The sequence below is a fragment of the Gracilinanus agilis genome, chromosome 4, assembly GCF_016433145.1.
Source record: "Gracilinanus agilis isolate LMUSP501 chromosome 4, AgileGrace, whole genome shotgun sequence".
Lineage (NCBI taxonomy): Eukaryota > Metazoa > Chordata > Mammalia > Didelphimorphia > Didelphidae > Gracilinanus > Gracilinanus agilis.
Genome location: NC_058133.1, coordinates 54,965,309 through 54,990,535, shown reverse-complemented (window position 1 = coordinate 54,990,535; position 25,227 = coordinate 54,965,309). Strand labels below are relative to the sequence as shown.

Sequence of the window (25,227 nt, the reverse complement as noted above, 5' to 3'; positions counted from 1 at the left end):
CTCTCTCTCTCTCTCTCTCTCTCTCTCTCTCTCTCCCCCAAACTAAATCATAGATCACCTTAATGGACAATCACTAGATTTTAGAGTTCAAGGACTTGGATTTTGTCATTTGCTGTGTACCCGCAAGTAAGTATTTTATCTTCTCTGAGATTCAAATGCCTCATCTGAAAAAAATGGGGCAATAACACTGGTACCATATATAACAGATAAATCTTGAGAATAGAAACTATATATGTAAGATATATGTTTTAAACTCTTACCTTCCATCTTGGAGTCAATACTGTGTATTGTCTCCAAGGCAGAAGAGTGGTAAGGGTAGGCAATAGGGGTTAAGTGACTTGCCCAGGGTCACACAGCTGAGAAGTGTCTGAGGTCAGATTTGAACCTAGGACCTCCTGTCTCTAGGCCTGACTCTCAATCCACTGAGCTACCCAGCTGCCCCCTGTAAGATAATTTTTTAAACAGTAAAATGCTCCATACACTTGAGCTTTTATGATAAAATATTTGCCAAGTGTCACTGAGCAAGTCACTTTGTGTCTCTGGTCCTTCATCCATGGGAGGGACTTTATCCTTATGATTTTACAGCTTTATGATTCTATGTCATAAACCTCTGAGTTCTCCATGGACCAGGTGGAGAGCAAAGTTGCAATGAGGGCATATGGAAGAAGGATAACGTTTGTGCAATCTTTGAAGACTACATAGGATCAAAGTTTCAGGGAAATTTGAAACATTTTTTTTATGGCTAAAAAGGACAGCCACTTCCCAAAGGGGAGATCTAGAGTCAGGCTGGTAGCCTCAATGGTCAACCTTCCAGAGGCAGAGGAGGAAGACTCTGGAATATCAGCCTTGGTGGTGAGGCATGGAGAGGGCAGAGACCATGAACTTAACCTGGTCTCTCTCAAAAACAGATCCTGGGGAGGCAGTTAGGTGGCTCAGTGGATAGAGAGCCAGACCTAGAGACTGGAGGTCCTGGGTTCAAATTTGACCTCAGACACTTCCTAGCTGTGTAACCCTGGGCAAGTCACTCAACCCCCACTGCCTACCACTGACAACCTGGTTTTATAAAACTCCAAAATGATTCTTGTCCCTGATAATCTGTATTCAAGAAACCCCGTTACTGACCCTTGTCCCAGACTGAACCAGGAATCCTTGGGCACCTCTTGATCCTTTTGGGTAGGAATAGCAGATAAAATCAAGTCTTAAGTACCCTTTTTGTTTTCTTAGTTTCTCCTTTTGTGTCTAGGCTCTCCCAGTCATATTGGATTGTGGCCAGTGCAGGTATCCCCGCCTTCTCCGAAAATCTATAGAAGCACACGGCATCCTCTAGTTCAGTGGCAGTCATCCCAGATTGATCTTCCACCTCAGTGAAAGACCCTTATTATGATTAGTTTGGTAGTTCTGTGTTTTTTCGGGGTTGACAACACGCTTCTGCCTTGGAACCAATACACAGTATTGATTCTAAAACAGATGATGAGGGTTTAAAAAAAAAAAGAGAGAGAGAGAGAGAGAAACTGACCCAAATAGAAACTACTCAGGTTGGGGGTGGTAGTGAGATATTTAGGGGGAATGGAAGAAGTTTCCTCTCCTTCAGGCTCAGTTATCATTCTGGGGTAAGGCTGACACCTGTCACCGGGAGAAAACAATTAGTGGACAGCTGTAGGGATTACATCCCTCTCCTTTCTTCTTACACACTCTGTTGTACACTTGAGATTCTCTCTGGAACGTGGTGACAATACAAGGAGAGGAAATCCCGGATTAAAGCCAGGATGTGGTCTTATGGAGAGTGGTGGGGACAGGGGCTGTGATTTAGTTGGTATAAGAAACTAGGGAAGGAGCTTCTTTCTGCCCATGCAAATTGGCATCAACTTTGTAATTTATGTATTTTCTTTAAACCTTTACTTCCTATCCTAGTAACAACTCCAAGATAGAAGGGCAAAGGCTAGGCACTTGGGGTTCAATGACTTGTCCAGAGTCACACAGCTAGGAACTTACTGAGGCCAGATTGGAACCCAGGTTCCCCCTACTCCAGACTGATGCTCTATCCACTGCCCCCAATTTTATATAGTCTTACGAGAGTCGTCCAGGATCTCCAACTTCAAATCCAGTGCTCTTTTCAACACTGTACACTGATCCTAGAGTGTTCATCAGAGAGGACTTCAGAGTTTATCGAGGCTACCCCCTCATTTTACAGAAAAGAAAACTGAGGTCTAGGATCCCACTAGAGAAGAAATTCCATTAAAGAATGAGAGACTTTTTGCCTCTGGGTCCACATTTTCTAAAGCAAAGGAAATGAGGTGGTCCACCTCAGTTAAGCTTCCTCACATTGAGGAGCCAGACAGGGCACAAGCCTTTGGTCCTGTGTGACAAGTGTGGTCATTGGGTTAATGAGGAAACAGTGATGCTGCCAGGCCTGAACTCTGTTCACCTGAACAAGCAGCAAGTACAGGACCTGTAGGTGTTTGTGGGAAGTAATGAGTTTAGCTGGTGGGCAGGAGATAAGGACAACCGGTGGAATGGAGTTGGAGAGAGGCAGGACCCTCATTGGAAATGGCAGCTAGGCCAAGTGAAGGGACATTTTTTTGGTTGGTTTGTTAAGGGAGGTGGTACTTGACACATACATTTACACACTGATAGAACTGGCTCTATCGAGAGTAAAATGTTAAATTTTTTAAAAAATTATTTATTGAGCAGAAGAAATCCTTTTGTGATTTGTTCTGCCCATGAATCTTTGGCCAAATCCCTTCATCTCTTGGATGATTCCTTTTACCCATTTATAAGATGAGAGGATTGGACTGGTGGAGAGTTTGCTCTCATGAAAACATTTTTAATAAGTGTTATCTCTGCTCCCCTGTTTCTATTTCCTCACTAGTTTACTGTTGAATTCCCAACTCTTCTCCTTAGCACTTTTTTTTTTAAATTTTTTAAACCCTTAACTTCTGACTTATAGGTGGAAGATTGGTAAGGGTAGGCAATGGGGGTCAAGTGACTTGCCCAGGGTCACACAGCTGGGAAGTGGCTGAGGCCGGATTTGAACCTAGGACCTCCTGTCTCTAGGCCTGGCTCTCAATCCACTGAGCTACCCAGCTGCCCCTCCTTAGCACTTTTATTATAGTAGTCTAAAGCCAGTGATGGCAGCTAGCATTATTTAATTCTTTAAAATTTGCAAATTGTCGGGGGCAGCACGGTGGCTCAGTGGATTGAGAGCCAAGCCTAGAGACTGGAGGTCCTGGGTTCAAGTCTGGCCTCAAATACTCAAATACTCAAATACTATGTGAGCCTGGGCAAATCACTTAACTCCTGTTGCCTAGTCCCTACCGTTCTTGTGCTCTGGAACTGATACACAGTATTGATTTGAAAATAGAAGGTGAGGGTTTAAAAAAAAATTGGCCAAGTGCTTTAACTATAATTATCTTATTTGACCCTCACAATAACCAAATTGAGGTAGGTGCTATTACTCTACCCATTTGCATTGGAGGAAACTGAGGCATACAGAGGTTGACTAACTTGTTCAGGGTTACATGGCTAGTAAATATAGGAAGGAAGGGAAGGAAAAATGCATTTATTATGAAGCACCTAGTCTGTAGCAGACCCTGTGAGAACTAAGTGCTTTACAATTATTGACTCATTCTAACTCTCTCGACAACTCTGAGAGGTAGGTGCTATTATGATCCCCATTTTTGCAAACGAGGAAAATGAGGCAGACAGAGTTTACATGACTTGCCCAAGTTCTGAGACTAGTTTTAACATCTAGTCTTCCTGACTCCAGGCGCAGCATTTTAGCCATGGTATCGCCTGGCAGGATTCAAACTCCAGTTTTCCTCCCTCCAAATCTGGCATTCTTTCTCCTTTCCAACTAGATACATCTATATCTAATCATCCAAAATGGCCTCATTTCTAGTTCTAGTGGCATATTTTGTTTCTATTCTCTGGATTCATTCATTTAGGGACTGTTGCCATCTCTCCCGTCTCCATCCTAAAAAAAAAAAATCCTCCTCCTTTGGCCTCTGTAATATCAGAGGACCCTCATTCTTCTCCTGCTTCTCTGGCCTGTGCTCCTTCTATTATATGCCCACAACATTTTAGGCTCCTTAATCATAAATGCCCACATGCATGCTGCTTCCATCTCCATTGATGGCAATTCTTCCTCCTTCCTTCTGCTAAATGAGACTGAATCCTCAAAATAATATTGCCTTGAATTTATACAATATTTAAAAGATTTACAGTGCACTGAAAATCATGATCTCACTTGGTAAGTCTTGTGAGGTAGGTGCTACAGGTGTTGTGTTCATTGTACAGATGGGAAAATTGAGGTTGAGAAAGGTTACAAGGGCACAAGACTAGTAAGTGCCAGAGGTGGGAGTTGAACCCAGGTATCTTCTGAATCTTTCTTTCTCTTTATTCCCTTCTTTGTTATATTTGGTGACTCTTTTGGGGTGAGGAAATAGAGATGATTTAAAAAATTTTAAATGTATTTTTAAAAAAAGAATCATGAACAATTTGGAACTTGAGGTAAATCTTGGGAATAGATAGTCTTTGGGTGGTATGGGGAAAAGGAAAGAGCATTAGAGGAAGAGAGGAAATAGAAGCTCTTTCCAAGATGGGCCCTCCACTTTGTGCTTTTCTATTCAGCTTCTCTCAATGGTTTTCTGAGTTCAATTATCCTGTTTGCTGATAATTCTGAAATTATATATTCAAACCTAACCTCTTGGTTCTTCTCAAAGTTCCAAATTTCAAGCTGTTTTTTTTAAAAATACATTTGAGCATCTATCAAGATGCAATAAGCATCCCATCATCACCTCGAGCTCAATACTGTATACTTCAAACTGATCTCCTCTTCTCTTTTTAACCAGCCTCTCTTCCAAATTTTAATAAAAAAAAACCACCACCATTGCCATTCTCCAGCACATCCAGATTCAAAGCCCATGAATCATCTTCAATCTCTCTCTGTCTTCTATTCCCATGAATCCCCAAGTTCTATTAATTCTTTCTTTGAAATCTCTCTTGGTTTCATTCCCTTTCCATTCTAACCTGGCCAAGTTTTCATTACATTTGCCTGGATAACATCAATAGCCTCAAAATGATCTTTCTACCTTTTTTACCCAAGAATTTATCCCACACAATGCCATGAATATACCTAGATCACTTTCATCATGTCATTCCCTTACTCAGAAATCTATAAAATGCTCTCTGGTGCATATTGATTAAATCCAAACTACTCCCTCTGGAATTCAAGGTCCTCGATAATTTGCTTCTATTTTACCTACCTTTAACTTCCATAACTCACTTATTCATTCAACATTCACAAAATGTCTAATGGCTCCCTTCTGCTATAGTCCAGTTGGGCTATTCATTATCCCCTACAAACATCTCGCTCTCTTCTATTTCCTCTCTTCCTCTAATGCTCTTTCCTTTCCCCCATACCACCAAAAGACTCTCCATTCCCAAGATTTACCTCAAGTTCCAAATTGTTCATGATTCTTTTTTTAAAAAAATACATTTGAAATTTGTTTAAATCATCTCTATTTCCAAAAGTATCCCCTCATCCCAAAAGAGTCACCAAATATAACAAAGAAGGGAATAAAGAGAAAGAAAAAAAGTGTGGCAAAACCAGATCATTGGAAATGTCTGACTTTATATGTAACATTCCATATCTAATCATATAAAGAAGTGGAGAAGGAAGGGAGAGCCCTCCCAGAACTCTTCTTTGGGGCCAAGTTTGATCATAATCATATCTACAATATTTAGATTTAATTATCTCATTGACACTGCTATAAAAAGAGTTTGTCAGTCATTTTCAGTCATCAGACTCTTTGTGACCTCAGTTGGAGTTTTCTGGGCAAAGATACTGGAGTGGTTTGCCATTTCCTTTTCCAGCTCATTTTCCAGATGAGAAAACCGAGGCCAAAGGGATTAAGTAAACTTGCCCAGTGTCACACAGCTAGGAAGTGTTTGAGACCAGATCTGAATTCAGGAAGATGAATCTGCCTAACTGCACGCCTGGCACTCTATCCACTGTGCCACCTAGCTGCCCTTAGCCCTACATATTCTGGTTTAGAAAGTGGCAGGCACTTTAATCACTGGACATGACAAATGAGAAACTCTTGGTTCATGCCTGGGATCTTTCTCTTAGCATGTATTCGGGACCCTTAAATTTACCCTTCAGTGACCAATTCTGCCTGTCCCCCAGATCCTACTGACCCCTTATCACTAGCTCCATCACCACAATATCCTGGCCCAAGTCTTTGCTACTGGCCCTTTCTGGATCTTGAGTTTGACAGCTGGTAAGTAATGTTTCAGCACACCACACATTGCCTTATTTTTACAACTTGTCTGTTTGCCTTTAGGTCTTTCCAGACTCTGTGTTAAATAACCAGATCTGCTCATCCATTAAATGGATATAAAACCTATCTCCATGCTTCTTGCTCCTCAGGAAATCCTGGCTTGCTGCGGGCCCCACAGTGCCATACTATACGCTAATGAAACCTCTCTCAGAGCTATAGAAAACTCTTAGCTAGCCACTACTTCTACCACTGCCCTAGACTCTCCTCCAGGCAGAGATAAAGGGAACAAGACACTCTTTCCTCCAAAAGCAAGCAATTTAGCTGGCTGCAGAATGAATGCAAGCCCCTTGAACTGGTGAGAAAAACCAAGGCAGCCTATTCTCTAGACTTCTTTCCTTCAAAGGAAAGATGATTTTGTATTCCATTGGATACGTCCAATTTCACAGCTGAACTCTCAGTTTGGCAGAGGGGGAATGTGGACTGCTACATGGGAAGGCTTACAAGGCAACTGGAAGCTTGTAACCCTGGTCTTCCATATCACCTCCCTCCACTAGGAAGTGACGAGGAGGCTCTTCTGATCTTCCTGAGTGATTTGACTTTAGCCACAAAGGTTCTGTGGAGGAAGTTTCTTGGGGGCAGCCTGACATCTGGAGAAAAAAAATCTCTGAATACTATTCTTTGGTAAATGAGTCCATTGGTCCCCAGGTAATTTACAGAAAGCTGGATTCAGTTCATTTATACCCTTGCTTTAAAATTCACTTGCTTGGGTTTGACATTTGACTTGAAATTTTCATATGGTGAAAGTCAAATATCAAATAAAAGGGTGGATGAATAAGATTATTTGCTTTAAAAACTGGACATCACTTGAGATTTAGACCCTACATCTCTGACTTGCTCAAGACTGAACTAGGGGTCAGCTGGGCAGCCAGCAATAGCTGTTGAACTCCAAGTTGATACCCTAATTTTAATAACTAAGTACGACACTTTCTTACATATTCATTGACGTAGCAAATGTTTATTGGACACCCACTAGATATAAAACAGTGTGTCTATTCTAGAGGCTTTCTGGATGTCTGTTTAGAATATGTTGTCTTCCAAACTAGACTTAAACTAGCTCTCCAAATTGACTATGCTTATGGCAGGTACCTTCCCCAAATAACCGATGGATAGTGAACTCAGGGTGCCACTGGGAACTTCAGGTCAGATTCCTTTGGTTTCCTTGTTCAAAAATGTTCTTTGCTTCTTTGTCATTGAAATCCTTGGCATTATGGATCACAAAGAATCCTAGAAACTGTCTAAACAAAATTCCTCACTCTCTCAGTGATTTCATAGACAGGCTAAGAGTCTCTCGAGAAACAAAAACAGAAAAAAAAAATGAGAGGACAGTAACAAAATCTGATGTCAGGATGACTTGATTTTTATTTTGTTCCTTACCTTTTTCATTGTTGTTTGTTTTAGTCTTATCTGACTCTTTAAAATCCCATTTGGGATTTTCTTGTCAAAGACAGTGGAGTGGTTTTCCATTCCCTTCTATAGCTCATTTTACAGATGAGGAAATTGAGGCAAACTGTGTTAAATGTTTTGCTTAGGGTCACACAGCTAGTAAGTGTCTGAAGCTGGATTTGAATTTAGGTCTTCCTGACTCCACTCTATCCACTGCATCAACTGGCTGCCCTACTTTCCTCATTATGAAAGTTAATTTTCCAAATGGAAAAGGTAAAATAAACACCAAAATGAAGAAATCGAAACCCACCAAAATAACATCTCACATGTAGATAACATGTAGATCTAACAGTCCCATGATGAAGGTCATACATTTCTAACAACCTCATGATGAAAGTTATTCCCTTTTTCGAGGATGAAGAAAATGAGATTTAGAGAGAGTAAATGCTTTATTTGTCTATGGTCACCAGCTAATTTCAAGGGACAGACTTGAACTGAGGTCTCCTGACTACCATTCCCAAAGCTTCAATGATCATCTCTGTGTGAATGACTCTCTCAGATTTATTATCTAGTCCTGACTTCTATGACAAGCTCTAGTCCTGGTCTATGGACATTGTGGTCACCTTCTTCACGTAATTTCAAATTGCTTTCTAGAATGATTAGATCAGTCCAGACCGCAAATTAACAATGAATACATTCCTCAAGCCCTCTAATATCTACTCCTCCCATTTTTGTCATCGCTGCCAATTTTCAGCATGCAAAGGTAAGGCAAAGTCTCAGAGTTGTTTAGTTTTTAATTTATCTTTATTATTAGTGGCTTGGAATGTACTTTCATATGGTTGATAATATTTAGTAATTCTTCTTTTAAGCATTGTACATTCATATCCTTGACCACATAAATACTAGGAAATGGTCTCTGTTCTTAAATATTTGTTTGTTGCCTATACATCTTAGGAACAAGATGTTTATCAGACACATTGAAAATTTTGTTGGTTTTTTCAAAGAGACCACTTTTAGTTTTATTTATTGGATTACTAATCTTTTTTTTCCCAACTTATCTACTTCACCTCTAATTTTTAGCCCTTTATCTTTTGTGTTATTTGTGTAATTTTTAGATTGTCTAATCCCATCTAAACTGTGTATTTTATCACCTACATTTCCTACTCTATCTTTCTCTCTTCCCCAGTGTAATATCTTATAACAAAGAATAAAAAAGAGAAAAAAAGTTTAGCAAAAAGGACAAGCATAGAGGGCAACCTGATGGCTCAGTGGATTGAGAGTCAAGCCTAGAAAGGGAAGGTCCTGGGTTCAAATCTGGTCTCAGACAAACTGTGTGATTTTGGGCAAGTCAGTTAACTCCCTATTGCCTATACCTTAGCATTCTTCTGCCTTGGAACTAATACACAGTATTGATTCTAAGATAGAAGATGAGGATTTAAAAGTCCGTTTGCCCTGAGTCGCTAACATATGTGATTTTCCCCTTCTCATATGTGTCACACCATTCATTCTGGACTTTTCCTACACATTTTTAACTTATATTTTAATTATCATACCTCCAAAATTGTAAACTTCGGGAGCAGGAACTATACCTTTTTTTTATGGTTATATCCCTAACACCTAGCATACTCCATGGTACATAGTGGGACATATACTAATCAATTAAAAAAAAATTTAATGGGAATTTGAGTTAGAGGCATAGACTAGATACATGCCCAAGCCTCTTTCTCTCTACAGAATTTAGTGTATATAATAATGCTTAGATGGATCACTTCAATTAGTGACAAGAAAGCCCTTCCTTCCTTGTCCAAACAATAATGTTATTTCTTTCTAGTGTATTTTTAGACCATCTACATTTCCTACTGTATCTTTCTAGTTCCTCTGTCTAGTTTCAATTGGAAGGACAGATCCAAAGGAAGGAATAGACCCTGGGAAAGAATAACACTTCAAGTAATGGGAAGTGTCCAATAGACCACCTGGAAACCTCTTCTTTCTCCCAAGCCAAAGAATCTGGTGTCCATCGGCACAAAGACCATTCTTACCGGTAGATGGGGTCTTGCATCACCAGCATCTTGCTTTCATCCCAGGTCCACTCCTTTTTCTGCAATAAAAGAAGCTGTAAATGAATAAATTAAGGCTTGTTATCCTCGGCTACAGAACCAGAGGGCAGGTTAAGACAGAAATGCTTACATCAATACATCCTTTGCTCTTAGCCCCTTCTTTCCTTCTAAGGGGTCTTGAGTTAATTTCCCAAGAAAGGAAAGGGTCAAAGTGCCAAGAGTCAGGCACATTCTACAAAAGTCTCTCCAGGATGCTGAGGGCAAGTATGGTTGGAGATGCCTCTGAAGACTACAGACTATCTTGAAATCTGGGTTAGAGTCAATTAATCAAAATTACACACATACATGCACGCACACACACACATATATGTAAACATATACATACTTACTTGCATGTTCTTACTTTATATATACATAATTACATGTCTATATACATATATTGGACTCTGAGCAGTAAAGGATAAGAAATAAAAGTGGGGGCAGTTAGGGGGCTCAGTGGGTAAAAAGGTCTGGAGATAGAAGGTTATGGGTTCAAAGCTGGATTCTCAGACACTTCCTAGGCAAGTCACTTAACCCCAGTTGCCTAGCCCTTACCACTCTTCTACCTTGGAACTAATATTCAGTTTTAATTTTAAGACAAAAGGTAAGGGTTTAAAAAAAAGAGAAAAGAAAGAATGTGGATTAAAAGGTGGGGGATAAAGGAGAAAGAAGCTTCTGGGAGGCAATGAATAAGGTTCTGGCAAATAGCAACCTCTCATTCTAAAATTACACAAAATAGTCTGAACACTGGCTGAGGCAAAGAGCAATGAGGGAACCTTAGCAAAAGAAAGGAGAGAAGGAAAAAAAACAACTCGGGCACATGATCAGAAGAGCTACATAGAAAAGTACCACCAGAAAATATAAATTCACAGAATCATGAGAAAAGACTCTGGAAGTCAACCAGTCCAACCTATAGCTTGATGAACAGGAATGCCTTTTAGAACATATTTAACAAGAAGTCATTCAGTTTTGAAGACTTCCATTGGTGGGGAAGTCCACCACCTTCCAGGACAGCCCACTTCACTTATGGAGAACTCTTAACTTTTAGGGAAATTTTTCTTATGATCAGCTGACATGATTCTTGGCAGCTTTTGTGAATTATTCCTATTTCTGCCTCTGGAGCTAAGCAAAACAAGTTTAATCCCTCTTCTGTATGACAGCTCTTCATTCACTATTTAAAAAAAAATACCACCAATTGTGTACCATCCCTACCTAGAGTATTGCATTGCACTGAACATTCCTGCGGGACCTTTAGGAGTCAGGTGATTATTCTGTTTCCTTCTTGTGTATCCTAAGAAGACATTTTCTCCTTCCTATCAAGAAAATACATCAAATCCTATGAGTTGGGTCTACCCAGTATTCAAACTGATCAGGAAGTTTTCCAGATTGTCACAGCTCTCAATTATCTGAAAGTGGATGGTTCTTTTGTTTGAAAGTCTTGGCTTTACAAGGTCTCCTACTTTGTAACTCATTTTAAAATCTATTCTCCTTTCCTCTTACATTTTTAATCTACCCCCTCCACCTGCTCGCTGCTTTTTTTATGGTAAAGATAAATCAAATTCTTCCATCTTGTCTACTTCTCTTAAAAAAAAAAAACCTGAAAAGAAAAATTTCAAGTAGGAAAAGCCCCCTGCCAAAAAAAAAATGGTTCTTCCTGGAACCTCTTGGAGAATGGGTTGTTGGAGATCACAGGCTTTCATGATGAGTGTTCAATTTTCATATCGGACTGAAGGACTTCTAGACGATTTAGCTTTATCAAACAACCAAACTAACACCCATTCTGCCTCAGCAGGAAAGGTCATTTCAGTTTATTTTCTCATAAGAACTTTATCTGCTACAGAAGAATAAGAGGGAAGATAATGCAAATAGATAATTTGAAGCTGGAAAGAACCTTAAAAGATTTTATATTCCAATATTTTCATTTGAAGGCTAAGGAAAACTGAGTTGGGGGGACAGAAGTGATGGAGAAGAGGGAAATGACTTACCTAAGGTCACACAATTTTAAATAACAGTCATCATTTGATCTCATATCTTCTGATTCCAAATTAAAAATGTTCCTTTCACCACACACTATGCTATGTCTGGTGTCATATATTTGGGAGGCAACTAATCATAGAGGCAACATGACACAATGATAGGAGGCTTGGCCCTGGAAACAGAAGACGTGGGTTCAAATCCCATTCCTAGCTGTCTTTCAAACTTATTAACTATAATGCAGAGACAACAGTAGTTTTAAAGAATCGATCAGAAACTTAAGTATCACTTAGTCCATCTTTCTTGTCTCATAAATAAGAAAACCTCAGACTCAGAGAGGATAAGGATTCAAAGCCATATAGATAGTAAATAGGAGACCCAGGAATCTCTTGTACAAAGGTCACATCCCCAACACTCTTTTCCAGTTTGAGCAACAAGTGGACCAGGAGCAGTTGTCAGAATCTTATGGGAAAGGGGGAGCTAGTAAATTTGGGGAGTAATAGTATAATTAGTCTTATTTTTTTCTAGGAGATCATAGAGTCTTTTTTTTTTTAACCCATACCTTCTGTCTTAGAATCAATACAGTATATTGATTCCAAGGCAGAAGAATGGTAAGGGCTGGGTAGTGGGAGTTGCTCAGGGTCACACAGCTAGGAAGTGTCTGAGGACAAATTTGAACCCAGGACCTCTTGTCTCTGGACCTGGCTCTCTAGCCACTGAGCCACCCAGCTGCTCTCTGAATTCAACCTCCTGCCTGATAGCTGAATCCTCATTACAGTACAATATTCAGCTGTTTTCAGTTATGTCTGATCTTCATGATCCCATTTGGGGTTTTCTTGGCTAAGATTCTGCAGTGGTTTGCCATTTCCTTTTTTTGCTGTTGTTGTTTGTTTGCCATTTTCTTCTTCACATCATTTTACAGATGAGGAAACAGGAGCAAACAGGCTAAACGACTTCCCCAAGTTCACACAGCTAATAAGTGTCCGAGGTCAGATTTGGACTCAGGAATTTGTGGCTTCTTGACTCCAAGCCCTGAACTGTCTTGTACTCTAGCCACTGTGCCACTTAGCCAGCTGGTTCTGTTGGGAAACTCGGAACCTCCTCAAGGTAGTCCATTTGTTCTATGTTCTTAAAGCTCTCATCAGTAGAAAATTCTTCTCTATCTACTCTGCCAACATCTGACTCTCCATAATTTAGCACCAGATGGAATTTCTAGTGGAATCACTGAAAACTCGAAAGTAGTTTTTTTCTTTTTTAACAGTGCTCTAAATATAAAGGAAAATCCTATGCAGGCAACTTCCCTCTGCTTCTTGGAAAATCTCCGCAGTTTTGCCATCAAACTTGGGAGCTTTGTCATTCAGTATGCCCGATAGCAGCAGGGACTTCTTAAAAAATCAGAGTGAGGCTACGTTAATACAGTTTGACAACATCTCCATGCTTCACGGCAGATGAGGATTAGGGAAAGTACTTGGTTTTAGCCCATCACAACTAGACTAAAACTGATGGAGATACAAGACAAAGCTATCTCCTTCTCCCAGGCAACAGACATGGAGACGTGAAATGTCTTTCAAGGCAGAACGGCCGATAGTTCCAGCATGGTGCACCTTAATACAAATAAGTGCCGTTTAAAACTAGCTGGTGGCAAAAAAATGTGGAAAGCAAGTGGGTGCTTTTCCACTGGGAAATGGCAGAAAGAATTGTGGTAGATGGATAAAAGGGAATGCTACCAGGTTGAGAAAAATGATTTGTGTGAGGAATCCAGAGAAATACGGCTTATACAAAAGCGAAGAAAGCAGGATGAAAACAATGAGAATAGCAAATGAGAGGATGTAGGTAAAGTGCTTTTCAAATCTTCATATTCTATGTAAAAGGCCTTTTTATTTTATTTTTTGCTTTCTCGGATCCTATATAACACTTTATTCTTTTTTTATGTTCTTATCATGTTTTATATCTGTCTAATTTGATGAGCATTTATTTATTTATTGAAAAAAAACTTGCCTTCCATCTTAGAATAAAGGCAGAAAATACAAAGCAAAAAAGCAGAAAGGGCAGGCAAAAGAGGTTAAATGACTTGCCTAAGGTCACAGTCATAAATGTCTGAGGCCAAATCTGAACTCGGACCTCCTGTCTCTAGATATGACTCTCAATCCACTGAGCCACCTAGCTGACCCTAATAAGCATTTATTAAATGTGTACCGTATATCAGATGCTGTGCTTGGCCTTGGTGATAGCGTCACAGAAGGGAAATGTCCTCTGCCCTCTAGGAACTTACATTTTACTGGGGAGAAAGTAACGCACACAAAGTAAATATAAATGATTTTGTAAGGGGAAGCACTTAGAGCTGAGAGGATGGAGAAAGGTGGTACCCTTTGAGCTGAGCCTTGAGGAGAGCTGGGCACTCCAAGGGGTAAGAGGCAAGGAGGCAGAAGAGAGGATATTATATACAGCCTACTTCAAACAGAGAGAAGGAGGGAGCAATGTGCAAATAATCTAGTTAAATAGATTGGGGCCAGATTGTCAAAGGCTTTTAATTAAAGTTCCCCATGGGGGTGATTTATCCTGGATTCACTGGGGAGCTAATGACGCTTCTTGAGAACAGTCTAACCTGCATCACAATTGTTTTCTAGTTCCTTCAACTTTTTCACTTGTTCAATATTTTTCCTGCTAAATAATGAGGTCTATGAGAGGCAGGAATCAAGTCTTACGTGTCTTGGTGCCTATATTTCTAGATTTCTATCGTGTTTTAAGGTTTGTGAAGCATTTTGCAAATATTATCACATTTTTTTATCCTCAGAACCACCTTGAGATGTACAGGATTGTTAATTAACTACATTTTACAGATGAGAAAACTGAGGCTGAGGGAGATTAAATGATTTTCCTAGAGTCACACAGCTAGTAAATGCCTGTGGCAGGATTTGAACTTGGGTCTTTTTGACTCCAAATCCAGGGCTCCATCCAGGGTGCTGCTAAATACCTACACAATGAATGAATGCATTCTGACTGACCAAATAAATGAATGAATGCATGAATAAATGAATGAATAAGCGAATGAATGAAATCCCCTCCTCTTGAGATGCGGTGAGTTCAGCCCAACTTAGTCCAGTTAGAAGACAGGCAAAACAATTTTAGTTGGTGACTACCAATAAAGAGACAGAATCTGGTTTTTATTTGAACGTTTTTTTGGACTGGACCTGTGACCTTTTTGGTATTCAGAGTTTCTGGTGAGGAAACTCCTTATTATAACCTTAACAAATTATAACCTTAGAGAGTCAAATAGCGATTAAACAACTTGCCAACAGTCATCTGGGTGTATGGAAAGAAAGATAAATGATTGACAATAATGAATTATAATAAGTTATTACAAATTTTTAAATGCCATTTACATTGTCCTAAAATTTACAAAATGCTTAACTTACATGATTTCATTTGAACCTCACAAAAACCCTGTGAGGAAGACTCTGGATGAAGAAGCTGAAATTTGGTGAGATTTAAGTGACTTGCTGATGGTCATTCAACTACCAAGTGTCAGAAACCAAATTTGAAGCCAGATCTTTCCATCTCTAAATCTGAAATTTTATAAACTACTCCTTGGGACTACAAATTGGGAGGAAGAGATTATAGTAAACTCTGCAGATGTCAAAGGAGCTGGATGCTTTCATTCCAAAAGCAACATCTCCCCAACTCCCCAGGGTCATCTACATAAGCACAATGGTTCAGAAATCAGCTGCCCCCCCAAACAGCTTAATGTGTGGCCGGATTCTGGCAATATTACCAATTTAGTATCTCCATGCTACTGAGAGAGATTTGTCATAACTAATATCCACTATGTCATAAATTCAATTTCCTTCCCCTTCCCAACTTCTCAGTGAAATTTTTAAGGCTCATACCACATAATTTTATTATGATGATTAATGAGGTATCAGAAAAAAAACCATGGGAGGTAATCTCCTCTTTGGACTTCAGCTGGGTCTCTTCAATCATTTAATCTATAATGTTTGAAGACCTAGGAGATGAGCTTATAAGATTTAATTGGGAAAAATGCCTAAGCCTGAGCAAATATGTACAGAAGAAAGCCATGTGGGAGGCAGTGGGGGTTTTGAGGTCCTCAGGGTCTGATTTTCAAGCTATTTGAAAGAGGTCGTTCAGTCATTTCAGCCCTGTCCAACTCTTCGAGACCCCATTTTGGGGTTTTCTTGGTAAAGAAACTGATATGGGTTTGCCCATTCCTTCTTCAGTTTGTTTTATAGGGGAGGAAACTGAGGCAAACAGGGTTAAGTGACTTGTCCAGGGTCACACAGTCAATGTCTGAAGCCAGATTTGAACTCAGGAAGATGTCTGCCCATATGAAAGAGAAGAACTCTAAAGAACAGTAAAAACCAGGCCAGTATTTTTCTCCAAAAAAAAAAAAAGTGACTGAGAAGACAGAACAACTGCAGATCATGCTCACCTTATTTCTACAAAAACTTTATGAGAATGGGGCTTCACAACCTAGTTTCAGGTTACTTTCCCACATTACTTCCCTTCATATACTTTATAGTCTAGCTAAACTGGTTTATTCTTTCTTCATATTAACATTACATCTCCCATTTCTGATCCTTTGCGCTGGGTGCCTCGATGCCTAGAATGCTCTCTGTCCTCACCACTGTCTTGTAGAGCCCTTTGGTTTTGATTTTTTTTTTCCAGAAATCAGTTCAAGAACCAGCCTCTACACAAAACCTTCCCTGAGTCCTCTCCAGTTAACCTATTAATTTTGTATAGTTGCCTCCATGGACAGGCTGACTCTGATAAAATATAAACTTCCTGAGGCCAAGGTCTGTTTCATATTTTGCTTGTGTCCCCAGTACTTAGCATGGTGCCTGCCTGACAAATATTAAGAACTTTGTAAATGGTTGATTATATAGGGGCATGAAGGGGTTTTCTGAATCACTCTTTGGCTGGGGTTCACAGTATTCTAGGACCCACGCATAGCATGCAACAGAATTGGGATAGGAAGCAGACATATCCTGAAATTTAATTAATTCACTGTAACCTTGAAGTAATCAAATGATGGGACAGTAAGGTGGCTCAGTGGATTGAGAGCCAGAGCTAGAGACTGGGTTCAGGACCATGGACACTTCCTAGCTGTGTGATCCTGGTAAAGTCACTTAACCCCATTGCCTAGCCCTTATGTTTTACTGCCTATTATTTTATTTTAAACTCTTACTTTCTGCCGAATATGTACTTTCTGCCGAAAGTAAGAGTTTAAAATAAAATAATAATGTTATCTGATGGGATTAATTCACAGTGAAGGATAATTGGTGGGTGGCAGGGAGATGTGATGGGAGACAAGATCTATTTTGGGGTGAGAGATCATACTAGCTAATTGCAGTAGAGAATTTGTGCTGAGGAATAGGGAAATAAAATTAGAAGGTAGAATGAGGCCAGACTGTGGAGATCCTTGAATGCCAGGATAAGGTGTCTGGTGAGTAACAGGGAGTCAATGAATCTGGAGGAGTGCATGATGGAAATGGTGTTTTAGGAAGACTTTGCAGACAGGTTTTACATTATTCATTCACAAAACATTGTCTTTCTAGGACTTAAACTTTGGGAAATTCTCTTTGCCTTGTCATTAATGAACTTTCCTTCCCTGGATTTTATTGCAACTGAAAACAAAGCTGAAAGCATCACTCTGACTAGGAAGTTTCAAGAGTTATCTTGAAAGCTCGGAAAGCAAATTAGATAAAATGTGGTGGCTCTGTGGAGTGTCTGACCAAGATCAAGAAAGAATTGAGTTCAAATCCAGGCTCAGAGAGTTACAAGCTATTGCCACTTTACCTCTTAGTCTCAGTTTTCTCATCTGTAAAATGGAAATAATAGTACTAATCTCCCAGAATTATTATAAAAATGAAATGAGAGAACAGTTGGAAGAAAGCACTCTGCAAACATCATGTGCTGTATAAGTGAGTTTGCCATTTCCTTCTCCAGTCCATTTTACATATGAGGAACTGAGGCAAATGGCATGAAATGACTTGCCCAGGATCATACAGCTAATAAGTGTGTGAGACCAAGTCTTCCTGTCTCCAGGCCCAGCACTCTATCCACTATGTCACCCAACTAACCATATAGGTATAAGTATAAGGTATACTTAATATTAGAGGCAGCTGGATGGATCAGTAGATAGAGCAATGGGTCTAACATCAGGAAGACCAAAGTTCAAATCCAACCTCACATACTAGCTGTGTGACCCTGAGCAAGTCATTTAACCTCCACTTACCCAATCCACTAAAGGAAATGGCAAACCACTCCAGTATTGTTGCCAAGAATAATTGGATATGACTGAACAATACTTAATATGATTACTTTGGGTTAAGCCTCACCATTGCAACAGAGAATATTTGCATCTATCTGTGAACACGGCATTCTTTTAGGAAAGAATTTTTTCCAGGTCACATATCTGTTCCCATGAGAATGAACTCTGTATTTGCTCGCTACAAAAGAAATCTCTCTTAGCCTTATAGCAATAAATATAAGGGATAGCCTTATACTGTGGCAGAGCAGATGAATTGATATACGTTTGTAAACTGAATTGAGAAGGGCTTCGAAAGTGTCACCATCATCTATCTCTCTTCCCCTCAAAAAGAAAAGTCAAAACTGGCCTCTTCCTGATACCTGGAATACCCCGACACTTGGACGTAAGAGGTGCCTGATAAAGGTGTGTTGGTGATGAAGACGTAGCGTCTCCATAATGCTAGCCTCCTGGTCTATGCTTTTACTTTTATTTATTTCTACTAATAGCAAATTCCTTTGGAATGAGAAAAAGGGGAATTCAATCCGATTTAATAAAGATTTATTAAATGCCTGCTTTGTACAAGGGACCATGCTATGCCCTGAAGATGTTCCCTGAAGTTTTCTCATGGATCCATAGTCTCACCCATGCCAGGAGTCCCAACGCTGGTTGGTGTAAGCTATGGGATCCTTGCTATTATGCCTTTGCTTCTCCAGAGGATTCACCCATTATATTAAAAGTGTTTGTACATTTAATTGGGATGTCAACTAATTAATTAATTAATTCTTGGGCTGTCCATCCATTATTCTCATTCCCTTTTGTAACTTTATATTTCCTTGATATCCCTCAAGCCACTTCATGCAAAGAGGTCATTATTGGAAATAAGCAGCAGTCTACCCATCCCCACCAAGCATGCAGGCTTCCTTTGTCCTTTAGGTAATCCACAATGTTGATTCTTATGAATTTTGGGTTTTTCCAAGATTTTCAACATCAGAGCATCCCTGGGAGAACTCTTGGGTTAAAAGGATGTGCCTGTGATAGAAAGAATGTGCTAAATATACAATTACTCAAATGCAATCCAGCCTGACTTCTTCCTTTATTTGATTCTGGGTCCATTTGTAGATCCAACCCCCAGAATACTCAATGATGCATTATTTCAATGAACCAGTCACTACCAATTGGATGATAGGCATTTTTCATTTACTAGGTTGTTCCTGTATGGATCGCTAGATCAGCCTCTTGATTAATCATGGTCCTCATGGAGAGAGCCCTATAATCTTGGGATACAATGAATTAGCACAGTAGTGTCATTAAGCAGGAGCATCAGTATAGCTCAGCATTTGTAGGAAATCCTTCTCCCATACTGAGGGAAGCAACAAGTACTTCTGATGACTTAAACTCTCCCCTCTCCCTTCCTTCCTTCTTCCCTTCCTTCCTCTCTATGTCTCCATCTCTCTCTTCCTCATTTTATTTTACTAAACATACAGTTGTGGAATAGTCATCTCTGCTGAAGTTTTTATCAAAGGATCTTGTAATAAGAGGTAATATTTATAGAGCACTTTAGGATTTGCAGAGTGCTTTAAATAGAGTATCCCTTCTTATCCAAACACAACCCTGGTAGTCAAGGGCTATATATATACACACACACATACATATATATACAGTTCTTTATATGTATAAAAACAGTTCTTTATATATATATGTGTGTGTGTATATATAATGCCATAGATATTTTATTATATATTTACAGGTAAGGAAAATGAGGCTCAAATAAAGTAAATAATTGTCCAGGCTCATATAGCTAGCTAGATGGATGGATAGATATAGATATAGTTGAATATACATAGTTTTAATATACAGTTGTAGATAGTCATTTATTTTGATATGTTACCAATACTTTTTCTTCATCGCGAACAATTCTATGACACTTTAAAGTTTATAAAATGTTTTAAATATTTTTCTTTTTTAAAAAAATCTTTCCCCTTCCATCTTAGAATCAATACTGCATATTGGCTACAAGGCAGACTTGTAGTAAGGGTTAGGCAGTGGGGGGTTAAGTGACTTGCCCAGGGTCACAAAGATGGGAAGTATCTGAGGTCAGATTTGAAATCAGGATCTCCCATCTCTACTGGCACTCAATCAACCTAGCTGCCCTTTACCTATATTTTCTCATTTGAACATTACAATTTGGGGAGTTAAGTGCTATGCTGATCTTCTTTTTACAGATAAGGAAGTGTAGAATTAGAGGGGATAAATAACTTTCAGGCATATGGCTAGTAAGTGTCAGATGTGGGATATGAACCCACATCTTGACTCAAAGTTGAGGGGTCTTTCCATGCCACCATGCTCTTGTATCTTAACTTTAGCATGAAAGACTGGCCACTGTGGGAGAGCTTTCAAGACTACTTTTTAAAATTGTTCTTCTATCGAACCTACAAATGTTTATATGAAGGAAAAAAAATAATTACAGTGAGATCTTGTATTCTGTGTACCGTTTAGTCCAGTTAGGTGAATGTATCGATAAGGTCTGCAGTACAGAACTGTTTGTGAAAGTCTCACAGTTACCGTCTCACACTTTTACCATGAATTCTATTGATCGGCATGTAAAGCATTCTCATAAAAATGTTATGAAGCTGAGAAAGCTGAGAGGTGTTGAACAGTTACTGATGTTCTCTTGATCAACTTTTTGGGTTACCAATATCATTCATGTTCTTTTCCATTATTTTGCTATCATGTAATAATAATAGTAAATATTATTTAGCCAAATATTTCATAATTTAATTATTTAATAATACTAGTGATTATTAATTGCTATATTTTAAATTACTATGCAATTATTAATATTAATAATAGTAAATATTAATAATAATAGTAAATGTTAGCATTTATATAGTGCTTTAATGTTCACAAAGCACCTCATTTTCATTCATTCATTCATTCAAGAACCCTTACCTTCAGTCTTAGAATCAATACTGGTTCTAAGTCAGAAGAGTGTTAAGGGCTAGGCAATGGGGATTAAGTCACTTGCCCAGGGTCACACAGATGGGAAGAGTCTGAGGACCAATTTGAACCCAGGACCTCCTGTCCCTGGGCCTGACTTTCAATCCACTGAGCCACCCAGCTGCCACCCACAAAGCACTTTACAAATAGCACTTGATTCTCACAACAACACTGTGAGGTACTTATTATTATTATTATTATTATTATTATTTTTCTCATTTTACAGGTTGGGTTAAATAACTTGCCCAGATTAACACAGCTGTAAGTGCCTGGAACAAGATGTAAACTCTGGCTTCCCTGACACCAGGTCCAATCTTCTATCTCCCAAGCTCCCTAGTTATCTATAAATTGCATAGAATTCCTCAATTGTTCTTGGTCTAGTACAGCCACTTTGCCCATGCTAATGGGAATACAAAGGAGTTGGAGATCTGAAGGCAAAAACCAACTAGTCTCCTGCCCTCAAGTAGCTTATATTCCCTTCTGCCTTATACACCATTCTGATGGGCGAGGCAGATGATGACCACAGTCCTTGTATCCACAGAGAAGGTAATTATTTGGGTTTAGCAGAGGAGCAGAGACAAACAAAGAGACATCAAAGTCAAACTTCTGAAGGAACCGAGAATTCATTGCTGGTTGGCACCAGTTCAGAAGGAAGGACGGTTTTTCTAAAAATCAACTAGAGATAATTACAATGTAGTTGGCCAGTGCCCACACTCTTACAATGTTTCTTCAAACAGGATTCATCAGAGAAAGATAGTGATATGGTAATTAGCATTTTCATCTGAAATGGTCACAGGCCCTCCTCTGTGTGGGAATGGCTCTCATCCCCATCTCACACATGGGCACAGTGATGGAGAGAGAGGGCTGGGAGAAGCAATGAGCATCAAAAGTAAACAGCTCAGCTTCATCACTCAGTTTCTTGGTTTACTTGGCCAATTAGGTTCCCTGAGCCAGTGACTTGATCAAATCTTTTACATAAGTCCTTATCTACATTTCTTTCCAGTGCCAAGAGGTCCTGATAGCGGGTAGCCTTTTTTTTTTTTTTAATTTTAAAATTATTTGTTTATTTTAAAATATTTTCCTATGGTTACATGATTCATTTTTTTCCCTCCCTCTCTTCTTTCCTCCCCACTCCCGGAGATGACAAGCAATTGCACTGGGTTATACATGTATTGACACTTGATACTTATTTCCATATTATTCATTTTTAAAATTATATTTTAAAATGCTGGGATCCTTTTGTCAGTTGCCTGATGAGGGCAGAGGATGTCCCTCTCTATAACTCTACCCTACCCTACACTCAACTTGTCATGCTAGAAATCAAAATCAGAGACATCACTTTATCTTTCAGTTCTCTCCTACCTTCATCCAAGTGGCGCTTAATGTTTATTTCTGCCTAGCACTATGTTTTTAGCAAGGCTGTGATTTATGCAAATGAAATTCAAAAAGAAAGGGGGCGTCCTTCCTATTTAGGGCTGCTCCCTGATCCTTGTAGGTTTATTTCCCAAAAGATGGGGCAGCTTAAGAATCTCTTCCCACTTTCCCCCAAGAGCCACTGGATCACAAAGTAGCATCATGGCTAGATTGGTGAACTCAGTGTGATCTGGATTCGGATCTTGCCTCAGATGCTTACCAGTAGTATTACTTTGGGCAAATCATTTAAAGAGATTAAGTTTCAGTGTCCTCATCTGTAAAATGGGAATTATAATAGCATCTACATCATGAGGTGAGTATACAGCTAGGTCCTTGTTAGTGAGAATAACACATTTCAAAAAGTGGTCACGCTATTTGAAGTAATGATACTTAAATATAGTAACTGGCTCTAGACCAGTGGAGATATGTAATGAAAATTCTAATAATGTAACTGTTTCCCAGGATTCATTGTTCCCATTAATGGGGACCTAGCCACATGTCCTGTATGTAGCTTCTTTGTACACGGTCATTTGCATGTTGTGTCCTCCAATAAATTATGAGCTCTTTGAAAGTCAGGAGGCTTTTATCTTCCTTTGTGTCTCCACTGCTTAGCCCAGAGCCTGGCACATAGTAGGTCTTAACCAGTGTTTACTGAGTGATTATAAAGTCTATAATGTGGATTGCAGTCCTCAAGTACCATATAAATACCTGCTCTTATTGTCCTGGCTGCTAGGAAGCCCCAACCTCCAATTAGGGTATCCGTCATCCTGAAAGAGGTCACAGGAACACATCCTGACTCTTTCATTAGATCCCAAGATAGTAGGGTTAAATCTGGATCCCACTCAGAAGTGCAGACACACTGGCCACTTTTCAGGGCAGAGGAATAATGCAAATTAAATCTTTTTTTGCACCCCGTTCCAGGTAGGAAGTTGTGCAACTTGCTTCTTGATAACAGTAAGGCTATCTTTGCTATTTTCTCAGAGAAGCTGGGCATCTATAGGTCATATCTGTACCCTCACCACCTTTCCAGCAGTGAAATAAAATAAAAAAAGGTGCTAGACTTGGAATCGGGAGACCTGGGTTCAAATCCCAGCTAAGGGGCCACAGGACCTAATTCCCTTCATCTCTCTAAACTTTAGTTTCTTTATTGGCAAAAGGAGGTTAAAATGATTTTCCACTACCTACCTTATAGCACTGCCATAATGAAAGCCTATTATCAAGTCTAATGTTCTACAGAAATGGAAATGAGAATGAAGGCAATTATCATCATTATGAGAAGAAAGAGAGACAGACGCAGGGTCAGGGGCTCCCAGTGCCACGTGGGCTAGCATATAGGAAAGACAACAGAAGACTGATTGCTATTTATTGTACATTCCACTGTCAGTGACTGTGAAAAATGAAACCAAGATTAGAGGCATCACCAAACTCATAGCCACATCCCTGAAAGAGAAACCAGGTGTGGGAGGAGTAGGTGAAAGGTGAGCTGGGTCTTTTCTGAGCTTGGCATCAGAAGAATCAGATATGGGAAAGAGCTGTGAGATCATTCCTCCTCACCGCTCCTAGCTAACTGGAGAGCTGAGTTTTGAGTGACTCATAGAGTGCCTCCTGGTTCCCTTGGGGAAGAGAGTTTTTCAATCTAATAGACTTTTTCTGGAATATTTTTTATTCTTTTGCTAGAAGGGGCATTTCTCCTTTTTCCAGATGCCTTGGCACATTGCTGACTTTTAAAAGGCAATTCTTGCTCTTCAAGGATACACACCAGCATTGCCTAGTTACTCCCACCAGGAGCCTAGAGGCCATATCACGATTGACATGTAGGGACCCACCTTCTACCCTCCCTCCTTCTCTTCACCACCCACCCCCATCCACTGAGCCGATCAAGAGACATGGTAGCTAGGGCAAGTGCCAGGCCATGATTCAGCCTGACGATCAGGATGGGGAGGGCACAGTGTTAAATTTCCACCAACCTTTAAGTCACTCATAACTCTCCTCCTTTAGAGGTCAATACCGGGCATCTGTAGCCTTGGGCTGCCTGTTACTATTAAACTCTCTCTCTCATACACACACCTAATTTCTTTAACTAGTGCCCAGGGACCTTCTCCACCTGTCAGGACCCAGCTTGCTCCAGCTGCCCACCTGGTTTCAGTATGCCACCTGGGCTCGAGGGTGAACTCCATTTCAGGGATGATGTCACAACTAATTACTGGGAGAAGAAGTGGTATTCCTGGTCCCTTCCCAGCATGAAACATAACCCTCCCTGCAGTGCTGCAGGGGGGGCTCATTAGGGAATGATTACAAATTCCTTCTGCCTCTTCTATTTGGAAGGTCCCTGGAAGGTCTTTGGGGAATAGTTTTTACCTTCCACAAATCCAATTACCACACAACCAAAGGAGCATCCTCAGGAAGTGGCAATGGGGTCCTGAAGACAGCACGCATTGCTCTCTGCCTTCTCTTTTCATGTGATCCAGCCTTTCCTTTGCTATAGTTGGAAGACCTGGGTTCAAATTAGAGTTTAACTGCTCACTGACTCAATTACATTGAGCAAATCAGTGCCCTCAGTTTCCTCATCTGAAGAATTAATACGGTTGGACTAGTTGACCTCTAATGATCTTTTCCAGTTCTAAATGCTATGATCCCATAATCCAAACTGGATTGTGAAAAACAAAAACATCATGCTAGCATGTACACACATATATTCACTCTCTCTCTCTCTCTCTCTCTCTCTCTCTCTCTCTCTCTCTCTCTCTCTCTCTCT

General features: G+C 39.8%; 1 protein-coding gene across 1 annotated transcript in view; it reads right to left on the bottom strand.

The window, feature by feature from the left end:
• Positions 1-25,227, bottom strand: part of LOC123245871 (carboxyl-terminal PDZ ligand of neuronal nitric oxide synthase protein-like) — a 441,624-nt gene that overhangs the window by 109,670 nt on the left and 306,727 nt on the right. The window contains exon 4 of the mRNA XM_044674861.1: positions 9,764-9,822. Coding sequence (XP_044530796.1) covers positions 9,764-9,822 — 59 coding nt within the window. The remainder of the gene's footprint in view (positions 1-9,763; positions 9,823-25,227) is intronic.